Here is a 22,071-nt window from a genome sequence, read left to right as displayed (position 1 = left end):
AACCCAGTTGGAAGGTGAGGCTATTTCGCTCTCTTTCTCTGTCTAGAAATATGGCTACAGATACAAAGAAATAATGTTTGTGGCCTGTGGGCTGCTACAGTGCATAGATCCTCTCTGTGTGCTCTACCTCCTATCTCTCTTGGCTATCTTTTCTCAGTTATGGAACTAAATGCTCTCGAAAGAATGGAATGCCTCTTCCTCCTAGTGGCTCGGTTATAACACAACCCGGTAGCCTACTAGTGGTTAAGTTTGACTACATCAACTCTTAACTAGAGTTACAAAATAGAATCTCCTAGAGTATTTTACATCACAAACACGTGGCTAGCCCCTTTTCCATGAATAATGGGGGCTGACGCGGCATCCTCCCGAGCTATAGGTGTGAAAGCAGGAAGGTCAACTTCTGAGTGGTATAACTTTTGCATACGGACTCCGATTAACGTGATTATTGCGCCATTGGAAATATCTTTGTGTGTAGAATAGCATGAAAATGTGTTTTACTTAAGAAAGAAAATTCTACCCCCAAAAAACTTCGTTGGATTCCCCGAAACACTCTTGGAAGGTTTCAGACCCCGTTTCACCAAACTGGGTCCCGCCGGTAAAAACGGTCCCTTCAGATGATTCCTCCACTTTTTCCACTCCAAACGCATCGAGATGGATGAAAAACAATATAATGATCCAATTTGGATCACACCTCCCAATTTTTGGAGGATTTTGGTCCCCAAAAGCTTTTACTGAATGAGGTGAGTAAATTTTTCCTCCACCTTCTCTTTGGTGTACCATTTAGCTTTGCCTGGAAGTTGTCCCTTCAACCCAATCTACTAAAGGTCTTGTTTCCCTTGTCTTGTATTTTTGGACCTCTTTTGCAAAATTGTATCTTCTTTCAACTTTTCCTAAGCGTCTGGTGCTAAATCCTCCACAGAAGGTATGACATGTTCCTCTTCTTGCTCTAGCATGGAAGGCTCATAGAGTTTCAAATTATCTACATTTACAACTAAGTAAATGTGCATATATGGTGGTAAAATAAGTTGATAGGCATTATCACCCACCTTTTCTAGTATCTCAAAGGGACCATACCTTAGAGGCTTGATTTTCTTAGCAGGCCCTGTTGTACTATGCAACAACCCCCCATTTATTTTACATAAATGACTTAGGAGATTATTGTATAAATAAATAGGGACCCTTAAAAAATTGAAAAACACAAGAATATAGTTTAGTTTAGGGGTTTTGTTAAGAAGAAATTTGATTTTTTTTAATAAACAAATCCTCATTAAATCTTGAATGACTTGAATAAGGCTTACCTTAAAGAAAACTCGACAATATCGCATGTCGCAAAGTTTCATTTACCCTTTCGAAACTTGCAATTACAATAAAAGATAGCCCCCGGGAACCAAAACTATCTATTCCTTAAAAATCTTAAGTAATGATGAAATACCTTCACGACAAAAATTCCCCGCATCGCAATCTCATAATAAAATTGATATATCATAAAACCAAGGAACATCCCTATTGTGAAATGCGACAAGTGATCGGACTCGACAAAACAATAAAATGCACTCCCTAAAAACATCGCGTCTAGATAAATCACAAGAGTATCAACATGCTCCCCGATTATATCATTCCCAATTTCCCCGATTGCAATAAAGCTATTTCTTAAAGAGTGCGCCTAAGGAAAATCATAAAGCTAAAAACAAAGTCACGCTTAATAATAAACCCATGGGCCCACTACAATGCCACGCCACTTCTCACAATTTTGCAATCACTCAAAGCTTTCAACCATATCCATTCTCCGCTACTCCTGAAACCTATGATTGCGATATTGCGATATTGTGACTATCGCAATCACACATCTCTCATGCTTAATAAACTAATACAATGATATCGTTATCGCATATCAGCGGAGTACTTGAAAATAACTTTTATTTACCGTTTGAAAATATTTTTGCGATGCGATATATTAATGGATGATAAATAACCACACAAAGCTATGGTTTCAGTTATTAAAGGATTCTAACGGTATTTATGATTTCAAAGCGCAAGGAGATTTGATGGCCTTTTTAGATTGATTCACATTTAAACTTCCCTTCCTGTCATTTCAAGGCCTTGTGTGTTTGTATGCTTCCGCGTTTAACTCCTATTGCTCTTCATTCCTCTGTATTCTCAATTTGCAAGTTTTGCTCGAGAAAGAATCGTGTAATAGGATGACTAAGTCAAAGAAAGGAAACAAACCCATGGTAGCCACACAATCTTCTACATCTGATGTAACAGAAATGCCCCCACTATTCTCAGACATGACATGCACTATCGACAACGATACTTCCTCATGGGAAACCATGTACCAGTTGCTAGAGAGTGAGGGACCTAAGATAATTCAAAGAGAAGCAACAACCAATGCTACTACCTCTTCTGAAGTCTCCCACTTTTAATTTGCAAGTTATTTCCTTCACAGAATTGCTTCTAGACCCAAGATTTTACCTTACACCGATATGGTAAGATGGATAATAGAGAATATTAACATTTCTGACAGGGACATTGTTAGGTCCCTTTAATACTAGTGTAGCCCCTTATTGTTATTAGTGCAACCCCCTTATTGTATTGTTGTGCCCATGTATTCCCCATGTTTTTATTATTGTGCCCCATAGAAGCCCACTATTGTTATTGTTGTGCCCCTACAATATTATTGTTATGTAGGCTCGGATTATATTGGGACCACTTAGACTCCTATATATAGAAAGGAGGTCCTGTCATTTGTATCATCCAATAATTGTTCATTTGTGTAATGTAAATTAGATTTCCCACTCGAAGAGGCTGATTTTGAAGTCATTGATCTATCTTTTCTTCTATTTTGTGAGTTGGTTGCATAACATTTGGTATTAGAGATTTGGATTCTAGGGTTTTGCTGCTTCAAATAGGTCATCGTGGAATTTTTGCTATAACTTTGTTTCTACGAAGTTTCCAAAGCTAAAATTAAAACCCATTTGAGACGAAATCTTGATGAACCTTGGGTCCGAATTTCAGATCTTGTCTAGCTATATTTTTTGAGATCTGATCCAAGGAATTTAGGGTTTTTGCAGGCTCCCAAATTATATCTCAAACAGGTAACCTGGGGAAAATTGTCATAACTTTATCTCTGAGCATTAGATTGAAATTTTGTAAAAATTTACAAAAAGAGGACAGACTTTAGTTTTCTTGGTATTGTTTCTAGGTCCGAAGTTTGAAACAGTAACATGTGGAACTTTGTACAAGTTTGTTTTACTGAACTAGTCTATAATTAGGCCATCGTGGGATATTTGGAATAATGCTTTCTTGGAGAATCCAATATTAATCAGACTTGTGGGGTTGGAAAGAGGACTTAGAGGGCTACCACATGTCACGATTTCAGACCTTGGAGATCCGAAATTTCAAAGATACAACAGATTCAAGATCGAGCTCCTAAAAGAAAGAAAAAGAATGACTCGAATAAAGAAAATAGAAACACCTAGTAACCAAAATTGGAGGGATGATTTGAATAATGTGATCGAAGATATGATCAATAAGATAAATGGTATAGAAGAAAAACTGAATGGAAACATGGAAGATTTGAAGAAAGACATGGGAGGTTTGAAGGAAAGCGGGACAAAGTCCCTACAAGAAAGGCTTCCTAATGCCAAAAAGGTAGTAAAGTAAACTCATGATGAGAACAAAAGAAATGTTAATCATGATTTCATAGACTCTAACGTTGGATTGAAGACCCTCCATATTCCAAATATAGATTTGAGGAAATTTGATGGCAAGGATCCAATAACTTGGATACTATAGATGGAACAATATTTTGATCTACATGGTGTGCAACTGCAACAAAAGGTACGTATTGCATATTTATATTTAGAACCGAATCAGTTTGTGTGGTATAAAGGGATTTGTTCTCGCAAACCACTTGTCACTTGGTCAATTTTCATGGAGGAAATGATAGCACATTATGAGGATACAAAGAGCAACACCTTCTTTAGCCAATTGATAAATCTCAAACAAAAGGGTTCAATGGAAGAGCACATTGAGGACTTCCAAAAATTGAATATAAGGGTAAATGATCTTTCGGAGAAGCATAGGATTGAAGTCTTCATAGGGACTTTAATTGATAACATCCAACATGAGGTTCGCCTTTGGGAACCTGATTCATTGGAGAAGGCATTCAGGTTGGCAAGAAAAATTGAAAGCAAAATTGTACTCAGGCTAAGTGTTGTCCAGAGTCAGTCTATCAGGCAAAGGGATAGACTATACAGTTGCAGATTGTACTCAGGATTGAGAAAGCATTGTGTTTCAACTCTATTATTTGATTAATGCAATACAAATAGGAAGGGGTTTTGAGCAGTTGCTTTCCCCTAGATAAATCTTTGTGTATGTGTGATAAATCTTCGTGCATGTTTATGATTTGTGTTCTCGATCATGAATAAAATTCCGCAATTGAGTAGAGTAGATTTAAGTCTTATGTTTTAGTAAATTACATGAGAAGTTTCAGATCTACACATAATTTCTACATGGTATCAGAGCAAGATTCATAGTAGAGAAGAGATTTTGAAGTTGTTATTGCAGGAGGATCGAATTTGCAGGATCAATTCTTTAGAGCTAGCAGGATGGCTTTCTATGGACTAAGACTTCAGTATGCCCTTGAGGGAAGCCCAAATTATGTTGCTTGGAAGGACAATATGGAGGCAATGCTGGAAGATAATGGGTTGAAAGAATTTTTTGATACTAATATCTAGAAACCGACAACAGTTGATACTTAGAATCTAGCAGAATGGAAGAAGTGTGTAGCCAAGGCAAGGAGGATCATATTGGAGGGAGTTTGTTAGGTCCCTATAATACTAGTGTATTCCATCATTTTTATTGTCAGTGTATCCCCCTTATTGTTATTGTTGTGCCCATGTAGTCCCCATATTGTTATTATTGTTATGTTGGCTCTGATTATATTGTGACCCCTTATACTCCTATATATAGAAATGAGGTTTTTTCATTTGAATAATCCAAGAATTGTTCATTTGTGTAATGTAAAGGAGGTTTCCCCCTCGAAGAGGCTAATTTTGAAGTCGTTGATCTATCTCTTCTTCTATTTTGTGAGCTGGTTACATAACATTTGGTATCAAAGTTTGGGATTCTAAGGTTTCTCTTCTTCAAACAGGCCATCTTGGAATTTTCGCAATAACTTTTTTTTTTACGAGACTTTAGAAGATAAAAATTTTACCACATGGATTCGAAATCAGGGTGAACATCATGTTAAAATTTCACATCTTGGTTCACTATATTTTTGGAGATATAATCTGGGGAAGTTAGGGTTTTTACAGGCTCCAAAAATTATGTCTCAAATAGGTGACCTATGGGAAATCGTCATAACTTTCGTATTTGAATTCTATAAAAATTAGCTAAAAATTCATGCACTGTAGTTTTTCGTGTAGCAATTTCAAGGCCGAAGGTCAAAACAGTGACACGTGGCACTCTGTACAAGTTCGCTCTACTGAACTAGTCTATAATCAAGTCCTCATGGGAGATCGGACATAATGCTTTCTTGAAGAATCCAATCTTGGTCTGGCTTGTGGGGTTGGAAAGAAGACTCAGAGGCCTACCACAAGAAAAAAGTTCAGACCTTGGAGATCTGAAATTACATAAACGCTCCTGCAAAGAGAAAAAAAAGGTGTGTAGTTTTTCAAATTTACATAAGTTTTGTTTGAAAAACTAGTTTGAAGTGATTCAATGGGCATAGTGAAGCATAATTATCATTAATTGATGCCCTGAAGAAAGAAAATGGAAACACCTAGTAAGCAACCTAAAATCTCTACTATGACACATGAAGAAGAGGAAGAAATACAACATGATATATCAAAACCATGTCTCAGTGCTGCTACAGTCAAAACCACATATCAGTTCATATCAGTTTAGATATTCACTCGCAATGTTTTGAATTTTCATGGCAAATTTCGTACTAATTTTTTCCGTATATGTATATTTTGATGTTAGAGGAATGTTGTTTTAATGTTTTATATGTATAATTTTTGTTATTTTGTTATTTTTATTTTTTTTTAAGTGTAAATATATGTTTTGTATAATATTTGTTTTTATCATTTTATTTTTATTTTTTTTAATGAAGTGTTTTTTTATAATATTTGTATATTTATAGGTTTTTTTATGATTTTTGTTATGTTTGTTTGTATGTATATTTTAGTTTGTAGATATATGGTTGATTTATGCATTCTTAAACATGTTCAATGAATCTTGCTGCAACAAAAAGAAATAAGCAATTGAAACACAAGAACCAATACCAATTAAGATTTGATTGTCACACAAGAACCAACCAAACATGTTGCAATTCAACGTATGACAAGGAATACTTTGCAAAATGAAATAAAATTGTCAAATACTATCAAATGCAAAGTTTAAGGATATATGATATAAGCCAATCTCATTCAAAAGCAAATCATGATTAAGAAATGCAGTGGATTGCATGAGGACATGCAATAACGTCAGTTGGGGGAATCTAGAGTCTCCAAAATGTATTTAAAATATCATCCACTTTCACCTTTATCACCACCATTTCACTCACATGTCACAACTCCATGACCATATAACCTTTCATTAGCCTCCATTTTCATAATTATATGGGTTACCTTTGTGTTTTCCAAAAGTTAATGATTTCTAGTATTATAAGTGAATTAAATGGTTAAAATTTAGAAAAATGACATATACTTGCTAATACTTAAAAGTGGCTTGAGTTTCATGACATGTATAGGTCATTTGGAAGCTTCCAAGGCACCCTTGTGTAGCCTCCAATACTCAAATTCGAATTATCTTCAAGATATGGAAGAAGATTTGGGTAAAGGTCAAAGAGGATATGTGTCTCATCATTACCTATCTGAGTTGTAATTTTATGAGATTTTCTAATCTAGGGAGAGAATAATGGACCTCCATTAATGAGGTAGCTTCTTATGTTTTTGTATAAATAGGAGAGCCTTCTCCTTTGAAAGGCATGTGTAAAGTTGGGGAAATGCTCATGTTTTGAATATAGAATTTGGATTTGGCACCATGCTCATGAGTGATGTTCACCTTGATTTGGTTATGCTTGCATTTAGAGCCTGTCAACTTGCCATCTTTCATGCTTTTGGATTGGCCACCTACAATGTGTGAGATTTATTGTTTTTCATAGATTAATATTTATTACTTTTATAGATTAAGATTTATTTCTTTCATAATTTTTCTTGTGTGAGAGGTTAAGAGTGATTGTCTTTATTTGCTTTCTACCTAGAAGTTAAGAGCATTTGTTTTTATTTGCTTTCATATCTTTTCCTGTGTGAGAGGTTAAGAGTGATTGTTTTTATTTGCTTTCTACCTAGAAGTTAAGAGCATTTGTTTTTATTTGCTTTCATATCTTTTCCTATGTGAGAGGTTAAGAATGATTGTTTTTGCTTTCATTTCTGAAAGAGTGGTGTGCTTTTCAGTTCCTGCAAGATTGAAAGATTAAGATTTCAATTCCGCACGCTGTACTATAATTGTACTATAATTTCTTTTGAATTGAGTGTTGAATTAGAATAAGTGAATTTGGTTTGTCATTATTTGGTTTCGTAGTTAGATTGATCTAAATTGAAAGTTAATTTCTAGCATATATAGTACACGCACACTTCGCAATTTTTACGAAACCCCCGGGTTGACAATTAAATGATAGGTAATTAATTTTCCTCAACATTACCCCTTCCCCGAATTTCAGAAGCAGGTCCTTGCTCGTGGCCTTCACACACTTGAGCTTTCATTTCCCAGTGCGAGGTGTTGTGGGATGATCCTGCAAAGGATCCTGAGAGCCCTGGTGCTCTTGATGCGACAACGTAGTGGAGTGTCGGACTTTGACAACCTGGGTTTCAAAACAGCCGGAGGGGGAAGATGAGGAACCCGAAGCCGCTACTAAAGGGGCGAGTGGAGTGGTTGAAGGGGGGTTTATTCCGGTCTCCGAGTCAAATCCTGTAGAGGAGGGAAACTCAAAGGAAGGCAGAAGATCCAAATTTCCAGATGGTGAAGGGTCAAAAGGGGGAGATGGCGGAGTGTAGGAGGTGAGCAGCCGGTGGAGGGTTGTCGGCGAGAGAGGCGAGCAGTTGAGATCCGAGGAGTTGATGGAAAGAACGGCGAAAGGGAGGTGTTGATAAGTTAGTATATTAGTCAAAAATAAATTCAAAATGTTAAGTTAGGATATGGATGCAAAAGAAAGAAAAATAAAATGTTAGGACAATTTTATATTTTAGAGGCATCCATATCAATAAAATGATAGGAGTTAGTTTCCCTAAAGAAAGAAGGCAAAAGAAAAATAAAATGTTAGGGAAGCAAAAAGAAAACAAAGGCTTCATTTTCATATAAAAATAAATGCAAATGCTACTAGTCTAATGTGCCACTTTAGAAAAATGTTAAATTTTGTTAATTTATGATTAATTCCTTAATCGGGATTAATTCTTTGGTTATAAACCTTTGTCATTTGAAATTATATAATAAAGTGCATATTTGATTAGACCAAAGTCAATAAATGACAAAAAGTCGTGTCGACTTTCAATAAGAAGAGCGCATGATTCAACGACTCATCTACTCCCTGCCCGGATCAACGGCAGGGATATATTTCGCACCCCCTTGTCTATTTCTCGTTAACACGACGGGGGGAGTCTGCAAAGCGGTTTCCATGGCAGACACCCCAACCTTATGTGTCGCCACCATATCACTTTGCACCCCCCTCTCAAAACCACAAACTACTCACTACCCCTCCCCCCTCCGCAAACCGCTCGTGGTTTCCCTCCGCCAACGACTTTTCCATCCCGTGCCTTAACCATTATCCCTCAACCAATCCTAAGCCACCACCTCACATACCTGTTGCCTATTCGACATATCCGTTTCCACCTCACACGCTCACTGCCGTGTTGTCATACCCATTGTAATCACCAATTATAGCTCCACTCTTGTGCATTAAAGAAGCTACGATTATGAATTAAATCGTTACCCCTTCCTGGCATATTATAAATAAACCTATTCATGTGTCTTTGTTACTTTCCTCTAACTTTTTCTACTATTCACAGGTAAACAATTTTTGCAGAACTTTTCTTATTCACTCAGTCTATTGCTAGCATTGCTTTTCCTTATCTATGTGAGTATGACCCCAAAAGGGAAATCCAAAAAGCAGAGTGCAAATGAAATCTCTACCACTCTAACTCAGCTCAACCTTGACCATGCTCCTCTGGTAGACTCACTTTTTAAAATTTCAGAAACCAAGTGTGAGTTTGATTTCTATGAATTGCACTTGTGGCTCAAACAGAATTATCTTGACAAACAAGATCCAATTAGGTTTTGGGAATCCCTGTTACCTCTCTTTAGTTTCCCAAAGACACATGAGTTCCTTGACCTTATTACCTAGTGCCAAGCCATATATGATCCTGTGAAAAGAGCAGTCATGGCTCAGAATGGAGACATTCTGATAACATTTCTGCTAAAATCATAAATCAAATGCTCTTAATCCCCCAATTTGACTCCTTAACTCATTTTTCACTAGCAACACTTATGGATCTGTACCATAAGTTAAATTTTCCTCAAAGAGCCCAAAATTTTGAAATATTTCTACCTAAGGATGCAGAATTACCCAAAAGAAATCCACCCTACTCATCCTCTATGTTTCCTGAAGCCTCAAGGCACTGCATTTCCTTGCTTTCTCAATACCCAGATGACCAGTATGTTGATGAGACTATCATTGGTTTCCTATCCATTTTTAATAAAGATCAACAACCAGCATTCATGTATAATTACAACCAATTCTTGGTTGATAATATACATGAACAATTCATGAACTTCACTATGCAAGGAGTGTTCAGTTACAACTCTGTAATTGTCCACATGTTTCTTTTTTAGCAAGGTGATTTGTTACCTATCAAACTCAGCAAGCAGGATGAACAAGGAGTGAATCAATCAATGATTCACTGGACAAAAATAGTCAAAACAACTTCTACCACTTCATCATTTGCAGAATTTGTAGATGCATTCATACATCCAGTGGCACAACTCCTTAACAGTCAGACATAGCCCAGGATTGGGGATGAAATTAAAAGGATTTTACACTTAAGTGAACAAACCAAAATTGGTGACTGGTATTTATACCAAAACTATATCAAGGTAAGAGTATATGGTTGTGAGCTTGCACCATATAAGTTGCCCAAATATGTTCCTATGAGAATATTTTCTCTGGAATATATTAGGCAGATGATTCACATGGATGAGATACATTTTATGTCAGGTAAAAGGAAGTCTCAATTCAAGCTTAAAGCACAGATCAGATCATTTATTTGCAACACCAGATCAACTGGTGTTGAGGCAGATGCATTGTTAAGGAAGATGAATTTTCAGCCCAATTTCACCTAGTCCTATAATCCTTTTGGCATCATTTCTGATTTGAGAGTTAATTTCAAGATGACTCCTTATAACCATACTCCAAGGCCAGAAATAGAAAAAATTATGAATAAAGAAACATGGGTTGATGGGACTCTTCAAGAGGCAGATGAACAGGTTGTGTCTACCCCCACTAAACATACTCTAGTTGCTCGAAGTAAGCAAAAGAAAAGGCTGAGAGAGGAAACTTCATCTACTGAAGATATTATGAAATGATTCATTTTTCAACAAAATAAGCCTAAGGTTAGCTTGGTCACATCAGCAGAAGAAACTCCACCAACGATCATTGATCTTGGAGATCCAAAAGTGTCTACATCAGTAGGGATTAGTGCTTCAACCACTCCTCCCACAACCAGTGTTTCAACTACTCCTCCTACAACCTCACCTTTTAGCGAGCCTCTAGAAATTATTCAATCCACCGGAACTAGCTCTTCAGATGATCAGAATATATTTTCAAGGTTGCTAGAAATTAAATAGAAAAATGAGACTTTAAAGTCCAATGTGTACAACCAGTTCTAGAAACAAACTTCAACCTCCCAACATAGGCTTCTTTCTGCTTTTGACAGTGAAAAAGGCAGAATGCAAATGGCTTTCTTACAAGACCATATTCCATTTCCTAAATCACCATCAGATTACAAAAAGGTTGTGTTTTCATTTGATACCAGTCAAATCCATCCAATTGATTAGATGGATATGCACAGACGGACTACTGAGATGTTGTTTTCTACTATGACAACTATAACTATGTCTCTTTCTAAACTTAGGACTGTCCCATCTAATGTTCAGTCCCAACTTAAGTTAGAAAATATTTCTTCTTTAGCCAAAGACAATAGAATAAAATCATTAGAGGATTTTGTAATTAAAGTGGGATATGATCCCAAAGATGTAAAAGCTGCATAGCTACTCCTTAAGAAGATAGATGCAGACATTGTTGCATTGAAGAAATAGTTAAAGTTGCCTTCAAAAGAAGATCCTCTGACCAAGGATATGGAAGAGAATGAAAAGAAAAAGGAGGATATGCTCAATATTATCATTGAGTAGAATATACAGTTGAATAAAATGGAAGAGCAAATCGAAGAGTTATGAAAAGGAAGCAGCATAGCTTGCCATGGTTCCACTCACAATACTCCCAATAGAAGTTGCAGGGACAAAACCTAGTTCATCATCAAAAACCATCGAGTCTACATCAACAACATCTAATCCAACTAGATTATCACAAGAATTGTCCATACAAAAATAGGGAAACGAGAAATTACTTTAGAAATTCCAAAATCTAGAGTTGCAGAAAGTAAAAAATGACACTTTGCATCTGCAGGAAATGCAGAAGACGCACAAATTGGAACTTAAAATCAAGAAGTTAGAGAGTGAGTCCCTCATGGAAGACACTTTTTCTCATGCCAAGGAAAATATTTGGACAAAAATCAGCCAATCCATGATAGAGGTATGGCCATCCATATAGATTATTTTTGAACAACAAGAACTCATCACTAGATGCAGAGCAGTGATAGAAGAACAAAAAGCAGCCTTGAAGACCAAGCCAACAGAAGCTACATATATGATCAAGGTTTTAAATTCAAAGAGCGGAGAAGAATTAGAGGAGATAAACATCTCTGATAGAACAACTACCATCTTAGAGATTAACAAGGTATTACAAAAGGGAATTTGATCAATCAATTAGAAACTAAATGCCAAACCCTGTATATTTCTGTCAAAAGATTTCATTCAAAGTTTAATGTTTTAAATCAGAAAGGGTTTCAGGATTAGTAGGTTTGAATGATAAATTGATTAGATTATATGATTATTGCAAGGAGTTATATTCTATTGTAATAGACAGAACCAAATTTGTAGGAGTTAAAGGACAGATAACGGGGAGGGCTTTTCTGGAAGCCTTGGAGTTTGATTTAACTATCTTGCATGAAATTAAACATTTATTTCTCACCAAGCCTAATTTCGAGAGATACACAGAGGTGGATGAAACATTTAGAAAGATGGTGAATGTGGAAATCCCAAGTGAAGAAAGATGGGATAAATTGTGTGAAACAACTGAGTAATTGCTCATTCTAACAGCATGACAACTCACTAGTGTTTTTAGGCTAGATCATCAACAAATTCCCAAAGGATAGAGCCACCTCTTCAGTAGTTTTTCGATTCCTGTTATATTGTTCTATTTTTGTAATTTTGTACTATTTTGGTATTCTATTCCAAACAAATTGTAGATCTTTTGCAAATTTTGTATAAATAACTCCTTCTTTGAATTATTAAGGGTTGAAACCTTGAACAAACTATCAAGCAAATTTGTACTAAGCTGGAGCATTTTTGAAATAATAAAAGATTCTGGATTTACCTCATATGGTCTGTTTCTTAGTAAGTTGTATTTCATCTTGTTTATTCATTATGTTTTCTTCATATAAATTAAGTCTTTTGCAGTTATCTAATTTAAAATTTAGCTAATTTTCAGTCTCGTTTTGAATGCTCTATGAAGTTATTATTTTAAATAAGAGAATAATTTACATAACTATTTGTTATTGTAAGTTCCTCTTTAAATATAAATTACACCAAATTTTTGTAACAGTTTGATTATATTTCGTTGATTAAGAAAGCATTGTTTTCTTAATTTCTTCTTATAAATGGTTAAATATTCAATTTGAATATCAAATCAATTATACCTCTCATACTCTACTTCTCCATCCCATAAAAATCAAATTAACCATGTGTAGTTAAAGAACAACTTTTTGTTTTACTTAAGAATCTATCTAAGTTTAAAGCACATGTTTATAAAATTGTTCATTGGTCATCCAATCATTTAAAACAACAAAACATTATAGATGCTTTGGCATGACTAGTTAACCTTAAGTTATCTCAAAGGACAACTGGAAGCCGAATGTAGATGGACTGGGTAAAGAAACGAAGGGTGGATCAATGGGAATGCGCAAACAAGACGGACCTTGTGACCCAACAGGTGTATATTCCGACGTAGGTTTAGGGTTCGACCATATGGTAACATGGGGGTCAAGGTCGGCAGAGTAGTCCACCTCCTCGAGCTCCATGTCCAACATCCTGTAGCGAATCGAGCGACAACGTATTGCAGCAGGTGACAACGAAACCGGTAAGAAAAAACCGTAACGGTGAGAACAACAACAAAGGTTCAACAGGTGATCAGGGGCCCAGGTGCAGACAGAGAAACCCTAACCGTGCTCCTTGTTCAGTGAGGTCGCGAGTGCCCAGTTACCCATCGTTCCAGCTAGTGTATCATTTTTATTTTTATTTTCCGTTTATAATCATTTTTATTTATTTATTTATTTTTTCTGTGTGGTTCACGAATACCCTTGGTCACTGGGTAGCGGCTACGTCCACGGTAAGAACTGGGTGGATCGAGGATCACAACCCTCAGCCTATTTACTGACCTAACCCCAAGAGCTTTCGAGAATTGACCCTGTGACCTCCCATCTGGCGAGGCCCAACTTGACCGATTGAGCTAACCCTTGGAGCTATTTTCGTTTATAATCATAGCCCACATTGTTTTTTATTTAGAGAATATTTTATTTTTATTTTAAAAAAGACACAAGTCAAATCGAATTTGAGTACAAAACTCTCTCATTTTGCATGTAAAATGTGTCGTGTATATATATATATATATAGCCAAACCATTGAGCCCAGGGTTAGCTCAATTCGTCAAGCCTCTGTTGTTAAAGCATCTTTGCTATTGACAAACCATAGGTTCAATTCTTACAACCTTGGGGTCAAGCTCCCCTTCTCTTGGATTTCCCAATAGCTTAAACCATTTTATTGGTTTGTTGTTCAAAATGAAGGCGATATGTAATTTCTTTCATATTCACTAGACACTTGTATATAAATGGGATGAATGGATATATATATATATATATATATATATATATATATATATATATATATATGATCAAATCCTTTCGACACTTGATAAATCTAGATTAGGAGGGATGTAAGTTAATGATTAAAACATTTGATGTTCAAAATGAAGAAGATGTGCAATTGCTTTAATAATCAAGATAATATTGATACATTATATATATAGAGAGAAAACATTAATCCATCTTAAGCTCTGATTTATTAAGGAGAGATCAAATTTCTTGAAATTTAAATTTTTTCCAAATTTTGCATTCTAGAAAAATTTAAGATTTACACCTTTAAAGACTTCATTTTTGTCAAAACTTAATAGATCCAAAGTTAAAATCAATATCCCTTATTATAACTTCATACCTAACTAGTTTCTTATAGACCATAAACTCACAAAGTATCATTAAATTTTTTATAAAGTTTAACTTATAAAAAACCTTTACCATCATAAAAATTATAAAAATATGTGCCTTGCCACCTTAAAAATAATAACAAGCTCTCCCATCAGAGAATTTTTTTTATTTAACTATTAAAATTATAAAAAACTTTTACAATCATAAAAATTATAAAAATATGTACCTTTACAAGCATAAAAATTATAAAAATCTGTCCCTTGCAACCATAAAAATTATAACAAGATCTCCCATCAGAGAGAATTTTTTATTTATTGTGCTATATCTATGCATTCGGTCATTTCTGCATCACCGTCATTTTGCAGAATTAGCCTGCATAACAATAAAGAAAGAGAGTTTAAAATCCTTTCTACATAAGAAAAGATGTATCATTGTGAATTGACTTTATTCACAAGTATGTATTATTAGAGTCGAGCTACCAGTCTTGTTTTGTAAATTTCAACTATTATCTTGGGATCAGCTACTGTTTTCGCATATCCTTCAATCTTGTGCAATTCCTGTATTCCAGGCAGAATGTGGTTAAGCATTTTTATAACGTAAGCACCAAATCTATTATAAAATTCCAAAACCATTTATTTTTGCACCGTTGAAAGTAGGAAGTAATGCAAATAAAAGAGAAGTTTGACTTGCCTGAATCCATTTCAATAGTTTCGGCCTTCCAGCCGTGATATCATAATTCTTTAGTGCAGGAAACACAACTTGAAATCTTTCAAAGAAAGGACCATATGCAATATCAACCTGCAGTAATGGTAAACAAAATATAATATAATGTAACGTCAAAATGTCTCAATTGTCAATTGGAATCATAATATAATATAATATGATGTCAAATATCAAACAAGTTATTAAAATGGCTTACCGCACTGAATTGACCCAAAAGGAAAGGCCCATCAGCAAACTTTCCAAGAGCATTTTCCAAATAATCAAGAGCAGGCCCTGCAGTGACGGGAAGTGCATTTATAAATACCCACACTTCATAATCGGTTGAAGATAAGAAATCTTATTAAAACGTAAGCGATGGCTGCTGGAGAATTTGTTCTTACCAGCTTCTTGTGCAGCCTCAGGCTCTGGCTTGGTCAAGGCAACGGATAGATTTTGTGTAAAAGTATCCGTATACTTCAGTAACTCAGTTGCAGCCTCTTTTTTCGCAGGATCCTGTTTAATGGCAAACAAATTTTAGAGCATAGACTCTGGGGGTAAAACTGGACAAGCATTCCTCAGGGTATTATGGCTATGGTTCCAACCCCACCCTGCTACCCTGAAAAAGTCTCTAACGGATTCAACGTTATAAACTAAAATTGATAAATACCAAGACCCTGACCATTGAGACTACTTTCATTTAGTTAATGACCTAAATTAACAATATTCAGGTAGGCTAGCACATACCGTGGGAAAAAGTTTAGGTCCTTCAAAATTGTTCTCGAGATACTCGAGTAAATCCAGACTCTCTCCTGTGACCTTGCCATTGTGCTCAATGGCAGGAACCTGAAAAAATGAAAATAATCAGTTGTTGCGAGTTCCATCAGTTGTAGGCTAGCACATACCGTGGGAAAAAGTTTAGGTCCTTCAAAATTGTTCTCGAGATACTCGAGTAAATCCAGACATCTGACCCTTTTGTAACATTTCACAGTTGCCACTTCTATTTCTGCACATTCCTTGCTTGAAAGTTTAACAACACTCTAAACATGATCACACCTTAACGCACACAAGAACAAGGTCACCCTACTTGGTTAAGAGTGCTAAAATCAATATCCAATCTGTGTTGGTTTTTCTTAGTCCATGCCCAAATAGTAAAAGGCTAAAACAGCGATGATCAAACACTCATTGCAGCCTCTCGAGGCACAGTGAGAGGGTGCCTCATAAACTTGGGAGTAGCATTTGAACCCTCAGCTTCAAACCTGTCAAGCCACAGTAAGAAACGTGTGCATCTTAAGCTTGGAGTTGCAACTGAACCCGAAGCAGCAGTACGTTATCTCATATATCACTTATTAGATCCGAGATGCAGCTGAAATCCAAAAAATTCCACCCTCGTCATGTGTTTTACTAAAATAAAAATTAATAATTATAAAAGGATGGACTTTCCAATTTGTAGCCAGCACAAGCACATGTAATTCTGAATTTTGGGCCTGTGGCAAGATAGACTGCAAATTTGGCAAGGTATAACCTTATCCTCAGGCAATAACCCTATGATCCCCACCTCAATTTACTTGGTCACATATCAAATATATTGGACCAAACTAAATGTCGCGTAGTCTAAACAGGCCTCATTTTCACCCAGAAAATGTTTAGTTTTCTGGCAGATTTTTATATAAATTTGGTCAGAATTTTTAAAAACCAGGTTACAGTTGTGGAATTTAGAGTGCTCCAGAGGTTTTTGATAATGCTCAATCCATTTCTAGTGATAAAATGGTGATTGAAATACTAAAAACTTAAAATTTTGCAATCTAAAAATTACCAATTCTGGCCCCACAAAAAATATATTCAAAAAAAATTGTCGCCTCTGTAAACAAAACCCCCAAATATTGCTAGACGGCTTGTTCATGTGCAAGCCTGTTCCCTGTTACCTGGGCTAAGTCAAAACCAGGGCCAACCCATCTATTTTCTCTTTTGCATCTGCTCGGATCAACATAAGAAACTAATAACAGAGCTTTTACACTACAGGCCCTAGTTACACAGCAATTAAACCATAAAGTAAATCGAATTGCCCTTGAGTGAGGAACTAAAAGAAAATAGAATTAAACAAATATAGAAACACCAGACTACCTTATTGGGAGGATAAACTTTCTCCTTGTACCATGCTGGTCTGTCTTGCAAGTCAATCGAAACTATCTGAATCTCACTAAGACCCTGCAATTTATTTTCAACCGTTTCAACCAATGGATAATGATATCTGATATCAATAGAAGACCTACCAACACAAAACAGGGGATCAGCAAGATAAAAACCTTGATGTTCCTGGCACTCCAAGCTCGCTGGGCATATGGGCACAGCACGTTAATATACAATCTGCAAACCACAGATCAAATTCAGTATTTAATCGCTAAATAAATACGATACCGTACACATTCCAATAAAAAGTGATAATGAAAATAAATGATCAATAACAAAATGCAGTAACAGTAAAAATTTAGATACTCACCTGATCGTTCCATCAAACAATGGAGGCGGTTCTGATTTGGAGGTGAGAGGGGGTGGAACTGCATAGCTGCAATCGAGCAACGCCGTGCCTTGAGTTTGGATATAATAAATTAAATATATCATCAAACAATGCAGTGACTTATACTTACAGTGCTGCCATCTTAACCTGGAGAATCACTCTTATATAAATATGTCTGCAAGACAAATCTCAAAAGCTTAGTGTCCCCTTAATTGCGGAAGAATATGAACCATACATACTGTAAATATCTAAATGAAATGGATGGATTTATAAAGTTCTACCTGCAACTGCTATGCGGTTCTTACAAATGGTCAATTAATTTATAGGAACCATAAGACAATACAGTGGAGGATTCAAGAATGTAAATACATGAGCATGGCATGGCTTACCATAAAGGAAAGGTCGTCCATCCCGCGCCATGTGCATCAGGAAGGGTCATCCATCCCGCCGCCATGTACTACAGAAGAAGGACCGCGATAGGACGATTTAAACGACGCATTATTTTAAGGTAAGGACGATTTAAGTTTAGGTAGTGGGTAAACCAGTGAAACGTCTTAATCCGAACAGATAACGTTTGCAGCACGCTTTCTAAAATTCCTGTCCACTTGCAACACTGTGGTTTGAATTGCGGGTCCAACTTGTGGAATGGAGCATACAATGTTGTTTTGATTGTTTGCAGGCAAATCGTCAAAATCAGCGTATCTCATTAATTTGATCTCCAAGAAAAAGCTCAATCTTAATGTTTTTGCACGTGCTGTCACTCAGATGGGGATGGCTATTCCTCTAGCATGTCAGATAGCATTTATAATGCTATAGAAGTAGCATGTCAGATAGCATTTATAATGCTATAGAAGTGCAATAGGAAACGTCTTTGTTATCTAGAAATTCAGTCATTGTTTGTATCATCATATATGTGGATTGTATTTAATTTATTTCGTTTAAGGAGCGGAAAGATAAATACAAATTAAATTACTAATTATGTAAACATTAAATATTATTTTAATGTTTATCCAAGTGTATTTTTATTTAATTTGCATTAGTAATTTTGATTAAGAAATTTTATGTTTTATTTTTACATTGAAATTTATATAATAATAATTGAAAATTAATTTATAAATTTATATAATAATTATGTTAATAAATATGTTTATTCGTTTTTATAATTTTAATTTAATTATTAATAATGTGGATGGTAGAAATTTACCTTCCGTGAATATTTTAAAATATTCTTAGATGTATACACAAATCAAAGATTAAGATTTATTTCAAAGTAGTTATGTCTTTTTTGTTATTTTAATTAAATTGGTTAATTAAAAAAATGTTATATGAACCAGTGTTATATAGAGTTATTTTTTATTTTTAAAATAAAGTTATAATTTACTTAGTTTTTATTTTATTTTTAAATTTTAGTAATATAAGATGTTTATAATATAAGTGTTTTAATATTTATGGATATTTACCAATTATTTAATTTATATGATTAATTAGTAATAAGTAAAAAAAAAATCTCTATTTTTTTTCAGAATTTAAACTTCCAAAATTATGAATTATCTTCTGATAATAAAATTTTAAAAATTGTGTAATAAGAAATATGTATATTTAGATAATATTTTAAAAATTTGAAATAAATATTTTAAGTTTTTCATAATTTATATGAAATAGTATAATATTTATATATGAGGTAAATAATAAATTTATATTTATATAATAATAAATAAAAGTAAAAAATTAATTTATACCTAATAAGTAAAAGAAGTTATCAAAAAATATGTACAATCTTGTCACATGAATATAAGTTTTCAAAATTATGAATTATCTTCTACTGTATGGGCATCCATTTACAATAGTATGGGCATCCATTTACAATAGGATGATTGGACAAAAAATGTTGCAATATTTGGTAAATTTTATCAATAAAAATATAAACAAGTATAATATGCAACATTGTTGTTTAGTACATGCCTCTTATATAAAAAATAATTTATAGCATTAAAAAAAAAAAATTGAATGAACTAAACTAAATAATTGCTATATACATTTTCTTAACATTAATATTATTATTTAAAAAAAAATTAAACAATAAATTGTTATTATATAATATATTTTTATATTGATATAAATTAATTAATATTATATTTTAGTATTTTTTTTGTAAGCTTAGCAGTACCTTTCATTCATTCATCTATAAATAGGTAGGTTACAAATATATGAGTCGTTCGGTGGCCTCAACCTACCCAATGGGAAACCAGATTTGTTGGCCACCAAATTGCATTATAAGCCATCCAAAACATAAATAGTTTGAGCCTTTTTAGCCAAGCCTTATAAGGTCGATAGTCTAGAAACCAACTAATAAACATGAGACTGAAAACATAAATGTTACCCGACATAAACATCCAAAAAAATCTAAAATTAACAGTCATAACTTCGATCCACTAATCATCCAACTATTCCACCTGACCAGGATCTTTAGCACTTGATCCTGGTAATTCAGTTTGTGGCAGACATGGGATATGTCGCTTGATGCGGCCCAGAGCGTCGTTCTGGTTCTGCAACTGACGTTGGATAAGCTGGAGCTCATTTTGAATGTCTTGTAGACCCGACTCGACGTCATTGTGCACCACTCCGTTGGTGGTCACAGCCATTGCTTTGGCCACTATGCACTTCATTAACTAGTAAAGATGAATGGACTGTATGAACAAGGTGAGATGGTCGCTTGTGTACCTAGGGTCCGTGATTAGTTCCCCCCAGTCTTCGACTGGAAGTTCCAGCTTAGCTTGCGAATTCAACTCTGCCTCCCAGTTCGCAATCAATTGTTTCACCTGTGTCGGGGTCCTTTTGCAGTAAGCCTTGACCGTGGCCTGAAGATTCTCATAAATTTTTTTCGACCCATCTTCCACGCAGTCCCATGCCACGCTATCCCCCGTCGCGCAGTCCCCTGTCATGCAGTCCCCTACCATGCAGTCATCTACCACGCAGTCACCTGCCCCGCAGTCACCTGTCGCGCAGTCTCCTGTCGTTCAGTTCTTTGTCGCGCAGTCCTCTACCGCTCAGTCCAATCGGAAGATGGATCTACATCTTTTCCTTTATCTTCCTAGTGTCTTCTACCTCTTCCACCTTGACCCGAGGCTCCACTGCGAGGTTGAGACTTCACCATATCTACCAAGGTCGGGCCCCCTTTCTTCACCCTTCTCCCACTTTCCCGCGCTCGTGACCCAAGCCACTGTACAGAGGCCAAGAGTAAAGACAACATAGGCAAACCAAACTTTATACGCCAACCTCGAGCAGAGACATGTAGCAGCTGGGTACTCCTCTCGTGTTCCCGTTGTCGCGAACCTGTAACCAACAAACTTAGGCTCCTTAAGAAACTGAGGACCTAGGTTTATACGCAGGATATATGGTCTTAACGTCACCTTTTCTCCCACTACCTATAGGTGCCAAGGATTACCAACCTTCATGTCATGGATCTGCCAAGATCTGCAACGCTTCATATTATCACAGTGAATACGCGTGTGAGGGCGTGAGGGATACTACCCACCATCCCAAAACAATAAAAGCTCTGTCATACCAATCAAGCCCAAGCGGGCCTTCAGCTGTCTCACACCCCGATCAGGGGTTCTGATTAAGAGCCAGGTCCTGGTTCAAAATCAGAGTCAATTGTTCCATTCCTTCTTCCCCAATCTCCCTTATCCAAGGCTTATCTATATTCACTCTCGGCTGAAGATAGCCCTAGTTTGCTAAGAAATATGTAGCTTTGTTGCCATTGCGAGAGACATGCGAGGGGATGATATATTCGAAATATTGAATAAGTTCACTGATATCCTGGATCAAGCGAGCAGTCCTCCAACTTTTACTAATATTTTCCCACTAGGACCCCTGGTTAAGATTTTTAATAGTATTAATGACCAGAGAAGAGTCGCCTTCCACCACCATTTTTCTCAACCCTTCCCTTTTAGCTATTATCAAACCATGTTTAACAACATCGAATTCATCTTCTTTGTTACTTTCCATGCCACAATCCAAAGCATATATTTGGACATCTTGGCCCCGCGAATCCCTGATGACCCCTCCAAAACCCGCATCCCTAGGGTTACCTTTGGATGCCCCATCGAAGTTTAGCTTGAGAAAACCCTCAGGGGTCATGAGAAGTGAGAAGGAGATTGGCTGAGAGGAAAATTTAAGTTCCAATATGACGGTGCAAGC

At 35.7% G+C, this 22,071-nt stretch overlaps 2 protein-coding genes across 5 annotated transcripts in view; both read right to left on the bottom strand.

Annotated features, from left to right (window-relative positions):
• LOC149188106 (glutathione S-transferase L3-like) overlaps window positions 1-18,339 on the bottom strand; it is a 30,242-nt gene extending 11,903 nt beyond the window's left edge. Inside the window, exon 1 of the mRNA XM_089411589.1 lies at window positions 18,261-18,339. The gene's annotated coding sequence lies outside the window, so the exon portion shown is untranslated. The remainder of the gene's footprint in view (window positions 1-18,260) is intronic.
• LOC149188107 (glutathione S-transferase L3-like) lies at window positions 14,781-18,333 on the bottom strand. 4 transcript variants are annotated; one of them, XM_089411586.1, is made up of 11 exons: window positions 18,261-18,333; window positions 18,002-18,046; window positions 17,854-17,919; window positions 17,660-17,720; window positions 17,478-17,561; window positions 16,101-16,199; window positions 15,758-15,869; window positions 15,574-15,650; window positions 15,345-15,452; window positions 15,134-15,211; window positions 14,781-15,026 (listed from the first exon to the last, which is right to left on the bottom strand). In XM_089411586.1, exons 2-11 carry the CDS (start codon window positions 18,010-18,012, stop codon window positions 15,009-15,011), a joined length of 714 nt encoding a protein of 237 aa, XP_089267712.1. In that variant the 5' UTR covers window positions 18,013-18,046; window positions 18,261-18,333; the 3' UTR covers window positions 14,781-15,008. The 4 variants fall into 4 exon arrangements, with proteins under 4 accessions (XP_089267712.1, XP_089267710.1, XP_089267709.1 ...); XM_089411584.1 differs by lacking the exon at window positions 18,261-18,333 and adding an exon at window positions 18,153-18,254; XM_089411583.1 differs by lacking the exon at window positions 18,261-18,333 and adding an exon at window positions 18,114-18,188 and having other exon boundaries at window positions 18,002-18,075.
• Window positions 18,340-22,071: the final 3,732 nt, after the last annotated feature.

The sequence above is a fragment of the Pinus tabuliformis genome, chromosome 3_1, assembly GCF_031772625.1.
Source record: "Pinus tabuliformis cultivar Carrire ecotype Pingquan chromosome 3_1, CPIR1, whole genome shotgun sequence".
NCBI lineage: Eukaryota > Viridiplantae > Streptophyta > Pinopsida > Pinales > Pinaceae > Pinus > Pinus tabuliformis.
Note: the sequence above shows the minus strand (reverse complement) of the source record. Positions and strands in the feature narration are given on the sequence as shown.

What these genes read in the sequence shown, in the direction of transcription:
- LOC149188107 (XM_089411586.1), bottom strand. An exon ending in TTGTTTGATGGAACGATCAG is followed by an intron (nt 17,721 to 17,853) that starts GTGAGTATCTAA and finishes TGTGGTTTGCAG; the next exon opens with ATTGTATATTAACGTGCTGT. An exon ending in TGAGGCTGCACAAGAAGCTG is followed by an intron (nt 15,651 to 15,757) that starts GTAAGAACAAAT and finishes CCGTCACTGCAG; the next exon opens with GGCCTGCTCTTGATTATTTG.